This window comes from Hipposideros armiger, unplaced genomic scaffold (genome assembly GCF_001890085.2).
Source record: "Hipposideros armiger isolate ML-2016 unplaced genomic scaffold, ASM189008v1 scaffold_936, whole genome shotgun sequence".
Lineage (NCBI taxonomy): Eukaryota > Metazoa > Chordata > Mammalia > Chiroptera > Hipposideridae > Hipposideros > Hipposideros armiger.
The window spans coordinates 554,798-567,764 of record NW_017732286.1 but is presented as its reverse complement, the minus strand read 5'-3'; the positions used below and the strand labels follow the sequence as shown (position 1 = coordinate 567,764).

The 12,967-nt window shown below is 37.4% G+C and overlaps 1 protein-coding gene across 1 annotated transcript in view; it reads right to left on the bottom strand.

Annotated features, from left to right (window-relative positions):
- LOC109375354 (ceruloplasmin-like) overlaps window positions 1-12,967 on the bottom strand; it is a 51,912-nt gene that overhangs the window by 23,504 nt on the left and 15,441 nt on the right. The window contains exons 10-17 of the mRNA XM_019630706.1: window positions 12,134-12,284; window positions 11,295-11,507; window positions 8,773-8,980; window positions 7,875-8,014; window positions 6,126-6,254; window positions 4,129-4,235; window positions 3,013-3,214; window positions 317-456 (exon numbers count right to left, since the gene is read on the bottom strand). Of these exons, the coding sequence (XP_019486251.1) occupies window positions 317-456; window positions 3,013-3,214; window positions 4,129-4,235; window positions 6,126-6,254; window positions 7,875-8,014; window positions 8,773-8,980; window positions 11,295-11,507; window positions 12,134-12,284 (1,290 nt within the window). The remainder of the gene's footprint in view (window positions 1-316; window positions 457-3,012; window positions 3,215-4,128; window positions 4,236-6,125; window positions 6,255-7,874; window positions 8,015-8,772; window positions 8,981-11,294; window positions 11,508-12,133; window positions 12,285-12,967) is intronic.

The following is a 12,967-nucleotide window of genomic DNA, read 5'->3' as shown; positions in this document are numbered from 1 at the left end:
GGCCGGCCCGGAAAATTTTTTTTTAAAGTTGGGATAGAAAGGGTACAACTAAAGATGAGTATTGATGTCTTATTTACTTATTGAGTAAAATCAGATGAGAGTGAGACATGCACTTCATGTAGTCACAAGCATTTATCAAATGTCCATGGGACATAAAGAGCTAAATGTATTAATTATTTACTTGTACCCGCTATGTTATAGATGGTATGTATTGAACCTCAGTTCTGGCTTGGTTGTTTCCTTCTCAGTCCTGTTAACTTGCCATACTAGTTTACATGGTACCACAGCAATAAATGGAGCTACCCAGGATTCTTACCTTGAATTCAAAGCTGTGGCCGTGAAAATGAACTGTGTGCAGGTCATATATACCTCCCAAGCCAATCAGATAGAAATTCACTTCATCCCCAACGTGAAACGTCAGACCTTGGTTATTTCCAAACATTCTTCCGTTAATTGCTGTGGATGGGCAAGGTTTATTATATTCAACAGGGATTTGAAATAATGTGACTTTAAAATTAAAAAGAAAAACACCTTATAGAAAGTATGGTGGATATTTTCAGAGGCCATGAGGATTTTAAAGCCAGCCTAAAAAAGCGGTTGAACTTGACCAAGCCATCCATTCATGGATGTGTCTAATGCTAGAGAGTTTTTCTTGCCTGACGAAATGAGAGACTGACTTTGCTTTAAGACAATCAGGTTGGACAAGAATATTTCATAACTAAGAATATTTAATCAGTGGATACTTAAATATGTCTATATACTTAAGGTATATTTAAAATTATCACAAGAGGCTTAAAATATTGGGAGCATGTGTTCCAATTTAACTGCCTTAAATCAGACCTTTGTCATCTGTTGCTGGTATGGCTGGAATGGCCATTTGCCTGAGGTCCATACCTCTTATCTCTCCCCTTCTCCAATCCTCTATATAAGTATGGTTTTCAAAGGGTAATAAGAAGAAAACATTAAAATTAAAAATACATATATATATATATATATATATATATATATATGCTCCTTTTTACTTTTCTATTTTGTGTGCATCTTTTGAAATGCATTAGTACAGTGGTACAAAATATATAATTTATAACCATATACCAATGGAGGTAGGGTTCTAACATTTTTAGCTGATGGAGAGATATAATAGAAAAAGCTAGGAGACTCTGCTTTAGATCATGTAGCCTAGGAATCTTCTTAAAATGCAGATTATGATTGACTAGATCTATGAAGCCAAAAATTCTGCATTTCTAACAAACTTCCAAGTGCTGCTGATGCTGCTGATCCATGGACCACACTTGAAGCACAAGTGCCTCAATGACTCCCAGAATTGTTCCTGAAACATACATCTGTTACTCTCTCTACATCTATTACAGGGGCTCAGTGCCCCTGGTGCCTTTAGCACAGTGGTTCTCAACAGGATTTTGTCCTCTAAAGGTTGACTGGAAACATTTTTAGTTGTTACAACTTAGGGAAAGGTGCTACTGGCATCTATGAGGTAGATACAAGGGGTGCTGCTAAATATCTTACAATGCACAGGTCAGCCCCCCATAACAAAGAGTTATCCAGCCCAAAATGTCAATAGTGGCAAGCTTGAGAAACCCTCACTTAGATCAAGTCTACATTCATAGCAGGATAGTCAAGGTCTTCCACAATTTTGTTGGCTCTTTTCTTTCCAGGTGCTATGTGACTTAGCTCACATGCTTCTGTCTACCTGAAATGTCATTCCCCTTCTTTTCTACTAGTCAGATTTTTATGCATCCTTAAATATTCCCCTCATGAAGCCTTTTTTGACCTTCAAATACGAATTTAAAAGACAGCTCTGTGTCCACATTTCTTGTACAGCATCCCTCCAAGGCACTCTTGTGTTGTAGCAATGCACAAGTCTGCCACCCCTACACTGCCAACAACTTAAGAGATGTCCCATCTTATGGGCTTTGTGTCTCCTTAGGACCTAGTACGGTGCTTTGTGCCCTCTGCAATTCTTTTTAAAAGACGATGATTAGAATAGATGTAGTTCTTGAATTGATTTGAATTTACATATATTCTTGGGGGGAAAAAACTAAGAAATTGAAAATGATTGTACTTGTATTTGGATTTGCCTTAGTAAGGGTTTCCTTAGCTAGTCACCTCCCTGAGCCTCCTCAGATGAAAGGCTTGGGACCAAAAGTTTGACAAATTAAGATTGTGATTAAGTGAGATTGTTTGTGTGCTTTTTATTTGAATAACTGTCTTATTACTGTGATTCTAGATAGGGGAGGTCATAAATAGAATGAGCATTGTCACACTCAACCTAGAAAAGAATTTTGGTTAACAAGCATGGGGTTTTTAAAAGCTCTGCCTGTGCAGGTCATTTGGTAATGGTGGTGGGGAAGACTGGGTGGGGCCATGTGCTCTTCCGTTTGCCCCAAATCTCACCTGTCCCTGTGTTCATCCAGGTAAAATGTTATTTATAAAAGTGTGTGGTAAGGCCCTCCAGAAATGGTAACTGATATTCTTGGGTTTCCATTGCCTGCATGGCTCCAGAGGCACTGGAATTTGCCACGCTACTAAGATAGCAGTCTACCGTCCACAGGCCAGATCCAGCCCACCCACTGCATTTTTCTATGGCCCATGAGCAAAGAATGGTTTTTAAACTTCTAAATAGTTGAAAAAATACATTAAAAAAAAGAAAATATTTGAAAGTTATATGAAATACAAGTTTCAGTGCCCATAAATAAAGTTGTGTTGGCTCCCAGCCACATCCAGTTGTTTCTGTCTTGTCTCTTGGGGGCTTTGGTGTCTTGATGGCGAGTACAAGACAGCCTGTGGCAGAGACCGTACAGTCTACAAGTCTGGATTCTTTCCTATCCAGCCTTTTATAGAAAAAGTTTGTTAACCTCTAGTCCAAGTGTTATACTCCCCAACTATATGTGATTGTGTTCTCTAAACTGCTGAGCTTCACAAATTTGAACCTGCATCTGTTCCCTCTGTGAGAAATAGCCTGTAGGGCACAGTCAGGGAGTCAGTGGACATTACCGTGCATAAAGTTGCTGATCTGAAACTCAAAATCATTTCTGTCTACTTGGTTCGGATTTAGAGAATAGGTGTTGATATTTTCTTCATAGTACCAGGATTCATTCTCATCAAAAATCATGAAGTACAGCACACGGTGAACGATGCTAGCTTTGGTTCCGTTGCGACATATTATCAAAGGACCTACCAGTCCGCTGTTAAGATCCTGAAGAGACAAAGCAAGAATTTTAACTGTGCCCACAACTAAGCATTTCCCCCAGTTAATAAGATGAGTAGAATCACGTTTTAGTTGTAGTGAGGTCAGATCCTGAGTTTTTAATTATTAAGAGTCTAAGCCTGAGTAGAGCAAGGAACAAAATGTTTGACATGCTAAATCCTTGATTTAAGAAAAATTGTCATCTCACTCGTTAGAGTTGAAGTCTAAAGAGAAAACAAACTCTTGAAAGGGATTTTAGACACATTCCTCATTGGATTTAGCTTTATTTCTGAAAATTTAATTAAAAAACAGAACTTTGTTTTTAATTAGAATTCCCTGGCGCTGGAGTCGGTTGGTCAAGGCCTCAGATCTTTTCCCCCTGTGATGCCTCTGCCCCCTACAGCCGCCTTCAGCTGGGAGACTGGCTTTGTTTATATTTTGTTTGGGGGTTGAATGTCTGACTAGATTCTTGTTCCAGGCAGAGTGAGCCAAAATAAGTAAAAGCTCAAAGAGGAAACGTTTTTTTTAATGCAAATAAACTACAACTCCAGAGTTGAGGGTTTTCAAAAAATATATAATATGTATACATTTCTCATGAGTCACAGAAATTTTAAACTCCACACTTCATTTTCTGTCACCCAAATCCTACTCAACAAAACAAATATGAGGATATTATTACATAATTATATAATGTTTTCCAATTCACAGTGACATTTTGGAAAATGTCATAAACCTAAGGGATCATAATGTAATACTTCATTTTGTTCTTGAAAAATACAAAACTGTGTAGGATTAAAAACTGAGCAGTATTTAGGTTGCTTAACAGAAAGTTTACACAGAACCAAGATTTTAAAAAAACAAAAGTAAACTCCTTCTTCCTAAGAAGAGATAAGATAAAGACTGAGATTTGATTTAAAGTTTACCTTAACTTGGTTCACACTGGAAGCATAAAAGAAAGTTATGCATTCAAAGTCATGTGAGGTAGGACCACTTCTTTCAGGGATCTCCCAAAGGTATGTTTGGGTCTCTCCTAAAATAGGCAAATACAGTGTATTGATATAGAATCTTTTAAATCACACTTCTTTATGCAGAACCAGATAATGAACAAACCCTGAAGCTATAAAAATAATTGGCATCAGAGTTCTCCTTTTTTTTCACTCTGGCTCTACTGCTCCTAGCTTCATGATCTTAGTCAATGTGTTTTTATTTCTGAGCTTCTGTTTCCTCATGCACGTAAAATAGGGATTTAGGGATTAGACAAAATGATGCAAATGAAGCCCTTGGTGCTGCATTACCTGGGCCATAAGGCAAGGTCAATGTAACTATCAATGTTGGCTATTATATTCTCAGGGTTACTGGGTCAAAACCTTACAGTGATTCTGCCATCGAAAAATGTCAATCATTAAATATTCATTCATTCATTCAACAAAGACTTATTGTAGTGACAACGAGAACTCAGGCTTTGAAATGAGACAGACTTTTTTTGAATCCTAGCTCTGAACCTTCCAATGTGTGGATCACATACACCATCTCCACACCCCAAAGCTGGCTGCATTAGCCCTACTGAATCTGAAACCTCTTAACTCTAGAAGTCAAATTCTTTTAGTCCTGTAGCCCCACCCCTCTGTGTATAATCCTACATCTCCCACTTCCGGAGGCTAAATGAATTTTCTCAAACACCTGTGACATAGTCCTCCTTCTCTACTAAACACCTCATTCCCAGCCTCCCTGCTTCCAAGTTTTTAACAATTTACTTAGTACTAACCCTCCCCTTCCAGCACATCACACTGTGCCTGGGGCACAGCAGATATGCAGAAGTATTTGTGGAATGCATGTAATGTGATCCTTTCCTGACTCATCAGAACAGAATGCTGATTTGCAAATTCCCTTGATGGGAGATTCATGTTTGGTATACCATAGAACAGTCTGTTCTTAAAATCAAAAGGGAATGTTTCAATCACCATCCAAGTTTACCTTCAGTACCTCTGTCCCACAAATCTTTCCTTTCTGAATTTGGCTCTTTCCTTGATACCCTTAATTCCCAGAACTACTTGTTTGGGTGGACAACTATGGGGGACATTGTGGATACTTCTCTCAGATCCCCCTTTAAGAATGAAGGACTGGCTCCACTGGGTGTCAACTCCCTTCACAGACAGCATTGGCTGAAGGGGGCCACCTCGCCCAAGAATGCAACCGCCCAAGAATGCAACCGGTGACTGATACAGGCACACGAAGAGCCAACCCTCTCACTCCAACTCAGGACAGCTGAGAGTCACCTGTTCTTCAGAACTTCTTGTAGGGTTGGCTGTGACTTCTATTGAGACTGCATCTCTGCTCAGCTCCACCCCCTGCCCAATTCTGCTTCCTTCTCTTTCTTTCCATTGTCATTGATCCCAATGGCACTCCCTGCACACAAATCTTCATTTCGGAATCAGCTTCCTGAGCATTTATATTAAAAAGTTTTCATTTCCTTCTGAGTTGAAAATGCTGAATGGCATGCTTTATGATGGTGATGCCTTAGAAATACTAATATATGCAGGTCACCACTTCCCCTTACTAGCTCAACTCTCGCCCCCGGCCCCTCCCTCACACGCTGCATCTTGTAATCAACTCCTACTTTAGCACTTGAGTTGGCAGAGACTGAATATAAGCATACCTGAATATAAGCTGGACAGGTGGAGAGGTGGAAGGGAGGTGGCACTAGTGGAGTAATTAGGTACACTGCTGAGTTTTACCCATGGCCCCCCTCCTAGAAGCAAACTCAACTTGCAAAGGAAATTCCTCTCTCCAACTCTTCAGCCCCTTCTTATTAGTCCACTGGTCATTCTCATCTGGAACTACACCCATATTTAAGAAAGAACATTAGCCCCATAGTTCTGTCTAAAAGCTTGGGGGTTTGTCTTTCTCCCAAAGCAGTTACCTGGCTGTGTTGGAACAATGGTGGAATTGTGTGTTTTCACTCCATGAGCATAAATAGAATATGGATTTGAGGCTTTATTTTTAAAGATAATTCGGAGTTTCTCACCAGGGGTGGCAAATATTAAAGGACCTAGGAAATATAAAAAGAAAAATGTGTAAATCGTTTTTACTCATTTTCAACCATGAGTCATCTGTCCTCTTAAGTATTTACACAGTGACTTATTCTTATCCTTTTCCTTAATATGCAGCCAAATGAAACACAAACACATTTAATAAGTCTGTCATTGCTGATTATAAAACATCATTTTTACCTGGAAAATTTAAGTCGTCTAGAATTTATATAAGCTCTAGCTCTAGAAAACCTACATTGATGAGCATTAGTTAATGCCTACAAGGAGCACTTTATTTTCTTCCTTGACTAACCGCATCATTTAAGCCTTTTATTCTTTCCCCCCTTCACCCTAGTAGAGGATTAGCTGCCTTTTTATGACCAAGGATGATTTCCTCTCTCACAGATTGAAGACCCCTGCATTTTACTTTCTCCCTTTTGTCCCAGACCAAGAACTAAAGGTACAATATTTGTTATAAACCTTTCTATTTTAAAGCAGATTGAATCGGTGGCTCTAAAAATTCAGAAACAGCGATGATTTTGAGGTGAACTAAGCAGTAAAAACTCTCTTCACACTTGTGCTATAATTACTAAAATCAGAACCCTGAAGAGGCCTGGTGGACACTGGATGCTAGCCAAAGTCGGCACCTCTTCAACCCCAATGGCAATTCTACCTTCCCAAACACTGTTTGTTTTTGTCTTTCTAGAAAGTGTTTTCCTTTTTTGTATAAATAATAATGGAATCTAGAGGGTCATATTGTGTTATTTATCTTGGTGCATTGAACCAGAATCTTAGAGAAAACAAACATCCTGCTGTTACTGAAGATTGGAAGCCACCTAAAAGCAGTGGGAACTGGATAGCACAGGCCTCTCTCCAGATGTCTCAAAGGGACAGGCTCCACAGTAGCCAAAACAGTAAGCATTCCCCTTCATCAGCATGTCAATCCATCTTCTCAGGGTCCCCACCAAAAGATGGCCTTGATCAACATAGATGTCAGGACCCAAACAAGATTTGGGCATATGAAAATACCATGTGACTTCAGATAATATCATTTGACATATGAAAACATCATGTGACCTATGAAATGCCATGTGACTTCTGGAAATGCTGTGTGACTTATGGAACTGTTACATGTGGGTGGGTGCTCACATGTGACTTGTAGGTTTCCTAGCTGATCTGTCAAAGGTGGAAGAAAGGGCTATATTTTTCTTTACTCTTGGACAGAGAGGAAATTAAATCTTAACACTTCAGTGCTTAAACTAAACACTTAAATTTAAACAAAGAAGTCCCCCTCCTTACTAGTAGGGTTTCTGGGCTTCATTTTAATTTCAGTGAAATTATCTCTAAATGCTACTTCTAAGATCCCTCCCAGATCCAAAATTCTTGGATTCTGAGTGTAAGAAGTCAGGTAATCTGAAACGGAACATATTAACTTCTATGGTCTCTTTATTTTTCTATTAAACAAAACTTGAATCACTTCTTTTCCCAGTAAAAGTGCCTATCAGCAAAAAAATTGTTAGAATTATAGACATTTGTCTCTGTCAAGGTGGGAGTTGACAATATCCTCAATGTGTGCAACAATCTCTAGCAGCTGAGGACAAGAAGAAAACCCAAAAACCAATCTTATATTATATTAGTACCTAGAATATCCAGATGTATTTCATCTTCATTTCTCTTTGTTTTGTTTGTGAATGTGATATCATCATATTGACGATATACAACTTTCTTGTATTTGGACCCAAGAAACTTCCCAGTCCTATCCAAAAATATGTCTGTAGTACTTTGAAAAAATGAAAACAAAAACAGAAAACCCACAAAGTTAGTTAATTTAACCATTAGACAAATTCTCATATGGAAGAACTTATTGAAACAATGCAATTTATTAATATCTAGAGGCTATTTTTACTTTGGAAATTAATTCTATTTTAAAAATATACTCATGCTGATAAGTTTGTCAGGCCTTCATTCTGTACTTTAAAATATGTTTTCAGGATGAAATTTTGGTTTTGATAAATGAATAAATAGTAAGAGAGCAAATCAGAGAAAGGTATCAAATTTTACAGAAAGAGAAATAAAATCAATGTCTTTAATTTGAAGTTCTCAGAAGAAAATAGATGGAAACAAATAAAGACAAAAGAAAAATCTGATTCCAAATGTTAAATATAGCTGACATTACTTTTATTATACCTCAAAGTGATATGATTAGATGGTAAACACATAAGGAAGACAGGATGTGAGAAGTGAAAAGAGAGACAGGAAGAAACAAAGCATGGAGGAAGTTATGTAGATATTTAGAAAGATTTGAAGTAATTTGTAATTGCAGATATCGTACACACATTTTTGGAAGTTATTTGTAATTGAATGTATCCTAAACACACAAGCCACACACATACCATACACACACACCTATCACACACATGTATAGTACATACACCCCCCGCACCCCCCCACACACATACACACAAACACACTGAAAGGAAGGAGTGGAAAACTACAGAATGAACTCTTCCCAATTAGAGACTGAAGTTATTGACATACTTCCCTGCTCCTTGTGAACGTTTCAGTTCTTTCTCCCACTCCCTGCTAGGAGAATAATCCCACACAATTTCCTCAGCTGCGATATAAATAATTTTCTCTTGGTACTGTGTTTGATCAGGGTGCGGCTCTGAACACTGCTTCACTTCGTATTTATTTTTCATGCCTCCTTGATAGAACACTGAAGTCAGACAAACCACATCAAAATTTCCTGGAGGCAAATAGAAAAGAATGCATAAACCTTTACATTCAGAATTCTTTTCTCTCTGTGAATTCATTTATAAGATGTAAACCCCCAAAAGAAACACACTAAGATCATTCATTCATTTTTTTCATTAATGTGCTAAATGTTTATTGAGTATATTCTTTATGCCAGGCATATTTCTAGGCATTTGGGAAATATCAATGAGCCAAGTAATTTAAAATCCTTACCCATACAGTTTACATTGCAAGGTGTTGTAGAGACAGACAATAACATAGTAAGTAACTTCTATGTATGCTGAAAGGTAACAAATGCTATGGATTAAAGGAAAAAGCAGAACAGTGTAAGGAAGATTGAGAATTCTGGGAGTGCATGGGGGCAAAGGGGGTTCAAGGGAGCAGTGAGTAATGTTTTGTAGGATGATCAGGGTAGACCTTAGTGGGAGCATGACATTTGGGCAAAGACTCATGAGAAGTGGATGCTGGATCTAGGGTAAACACGTAGCAAAATCCTCCAAGCTGAGGGCCTGCTTGGTGTGTTTGAAGACTAAAAGGTCTGTGTGCAAGGAGTGGAGTGAGCAAAGGTAAGAGTACTAGGAGACTAGATTGGTGGGGAATGGATGGCTGGGTCCCCTGGGCCCTTATGGACCACTGAAAAGTCTGTAGCCTTTACTCAGTGAAACGGCAGCCATTGTGGGATTTTGAGTCACTGAGTGACATATGGCCACTCTGGCAGCTCTGCTGAGAATAGACTGGAGTGAACAAAGTGGAAGGAAGGAGACCTGTTAGGAGGCTGTTAAAATCATCCATGAGAGATGATGGTGGCTTAGATCAGAGAGGTAGCAGTAGAGGTAGTGAAAGGAAGTTGAAGGGAATCTGCCTAATATGTTAAAAACCCCAAAGAATGACCATAACAAAAATATATCAAAACAAAAAAACTCCAGCCCGGTTCAGAACAGTAAATTCAACCTGAATTCTGGTTGTCTGGTTTATTTTGGTAATTTTAAGCCCGTCACATTCTGATGCTGCTTCTTAATATTATCTTCATCAGCACTAACTCTCTCTTTCAACTCTTTACATATTTCTGTTGTTTCTATTACTTTTTATGGAGGGTAAGATTCAAGAAGACTAACAAGGAAGCAAAACCTTCAGACTCAGAGGGTTTGGTAAAGAGGATTTGTTTAGAATGAAATGATTTTCATATAGCACACTGCTTGACATGTACTAGATGACTCCACATGTTTACTGCAGCTGATATTATTTAGAAAAGAGAATAAAAAGCAGGCAATTTTTTTTTTAAGTTCAAGAAAACATTCACAGGGGAAAGGAGAGGAAAAAGCCAGATGAGGACTGGCAATAACTTGCCACTGAGTAAATGTACAGCAGAGAAGAGAAAGAGTGTTGGAGAAAGATCTCTCCTTTTTTCCCTTAGTTGCTCTTAATCACAGGTTTCGTTTGTTTGAAAAGCAAAATTAAAATTTTGGGGATGTAGAAAATGTAGTCAGATGAATCTGTGGTATCACAAAGAGTTGATACCAATCCATGGTATTTAAAGAGTAACTAGTATATTGTATAGCTTGCATTTGATTGGTGTTGGTAGCTTTTGAGAAAGATGGATGGATTTTTTTGTTCTGTTTTGTTTTTTGTGAAGGTGGAGCTGCAGAATAAAAGAAGAAACTGATAATTCATTGACGGTCTAACACAAGCCAGGCACTTTACTACATCTTTATTATGTCTATCTCATCTTATCTGGGCATTGCCTTCCTTTTTGTAAATTGTAAATTATTATAATACTTGTTTCATATTAGCTTTAGAGTAGAGGCTCGGCTCTTCTGATCCCCATAAAAATTCTCTGATATGGGGTGTCTTTTAAAAAAATATTTGCCAGCAAAAAAATATTTGCTTAGTAGCAATGCTAACAATGACAGAAGTCGAGAGAGGAAAGCAGAAGGGAGTAGTCGGGTAAGGTGGAAGTGGGAGGAGGACTGGGAAACAGATGCACAGAAGAGTAAGAAATACAGCAGATAATTGAATGAAAACAAATTGAAATACTTCAAAACATCTTCACTGCTTTTGAGGAATGTGAGCTGATTTAAAGCCTGGAGCCTAGGAAGAAAAAACTGGGAGAAGCTGGAGGGATTTTTTTGTGCAGAAAAATGATATACTGATGTTCCTATAAATGAAATGGAACAGGGCAAAAATTTTCCAAACACTATTTGTATAAGTTCCTTTTTTTCTGTACAAACAGAATATTCAGTGTATATCAACACTGTTTTTTATACCTTAAACATGTTTCAGACTAAAGGAGAAGATCTACTACTTACCTATGGAATCAGGTGTCATGAAAACTGTCTCAGAAGTATGGGGAAACAGAGGAACAGTGTCGCCCCTTTGTCCTTGGATAATGAAGGTATTTCCTGAAAAATATATTCCATATAAGTCTGGCCCTGATCCCACACTAAGAAGGTGCCATGAAACATTGTCTCCTAAGCACATATCCAGTCCTGGCAGATTTCCATACATGTATCCATTCATGGCTGCAAGACAATTGTGACAAAGACAAGAGTATTTAATTTACTGATACTAAATATCTCTTGAAATTCAGCAAAGAACTAATCATAAAACAGCTCATTCATGTAAGGATCTCAAGATTGTCCCAGTCAATCCCTTCCTTTTACATTTGAGGACACTAAGGCCAGAGGGGCAGTTATTTGTCCAGTGTCATTAAGCTAATGAATGGAAGAAGCTGTTAAGACCAGAGTCCAAGTCTCCAGATTCTAGACAAATCCATTGTCCATTACATCTTACACTCTTCAAAAACCAACCAACTGACCAACTCAACAAATACTCCACCCACCCACTCCATTAATTTGTCAATAGAGAAATAAGACAGAAATGACTTTTCTATCTTACATTTAGTAATAGCTAAGTAATATATTGCACCAAAAAGAAATTGGTAAATATTTGGTAAGTTGAATTTATCATAATCATCTTAGTAGGTAATATTTTTATTGGTAAATTATATTTGAAGGAAACATGAAACATATTAGCCAACCATTGGGGGGAAAATGTATGTTTCTCTTAAGCAATCTGTAATGCTTTAGGCACAGTGAAATTAAAAACTGCTTAATACATTTATCTCATAAATTAAATGTTCCCTTACAGTTCATGACATTAGAGTTTTGGAAGCCTGGGTCCTTTTTAGTCACATTTTCAGGCTCTGTGGTAAATTTTCTAATATTTTCATCCAGGAGATAACTATCATTTTCATCAAATTTTGCAGCAAGTAGGTAAAACTCTCTGTCTATTCCCTTCTGTGGATGAGAATAGAAAAAAGAATAGACACAAAGTATAGACGGTCCATATTCAAAGTCTAGTCAAATGGTTGATTTGCATACAGGATTTCTCATACCAGGAAATTTGCATACTTCTATAAAATTTGATCAATTGACTTCCCAACTTATTGACATTTTATCTAAAAGCACAAATGAATTTATCACAGAACTAAAAAATTGGGAGAAATCCCTACAGCTGTTTTCATGTAAAGTTCTTACTCTGGGGATCCCTATATCTGAAACTTCTTAAAACTAAAGCATATAATCAGATAATCACAGATAGTGGCCTTTCATAGGATGCTTTGTAGAAAGTAAATTAAATAAAATATTTTTTAATTTTAGAAAGTCTGCATGTTTAGGGTTTATGAAGAAATGAAATATGTATCATATTTATAAAGTATAAAAATTAATGTACATAAGAATTATGAAACTTCTATATAACTTCATTATATAGATGAATATAAACATATAGTCACATTTTTAATAAACTATATATTCAATTATACATGTAACTATATTAGGGAATTTATAAGGCTTTATCACATATGAATTATAAATGCAGCAAAGAATTTGGATATTCACTTGTGAGCAAGGAACAAGAGAAAGTCATTCATCAAGCATTTACTGAGCACCTACCACCTGCCACAGAGGGGCTGTGGTTG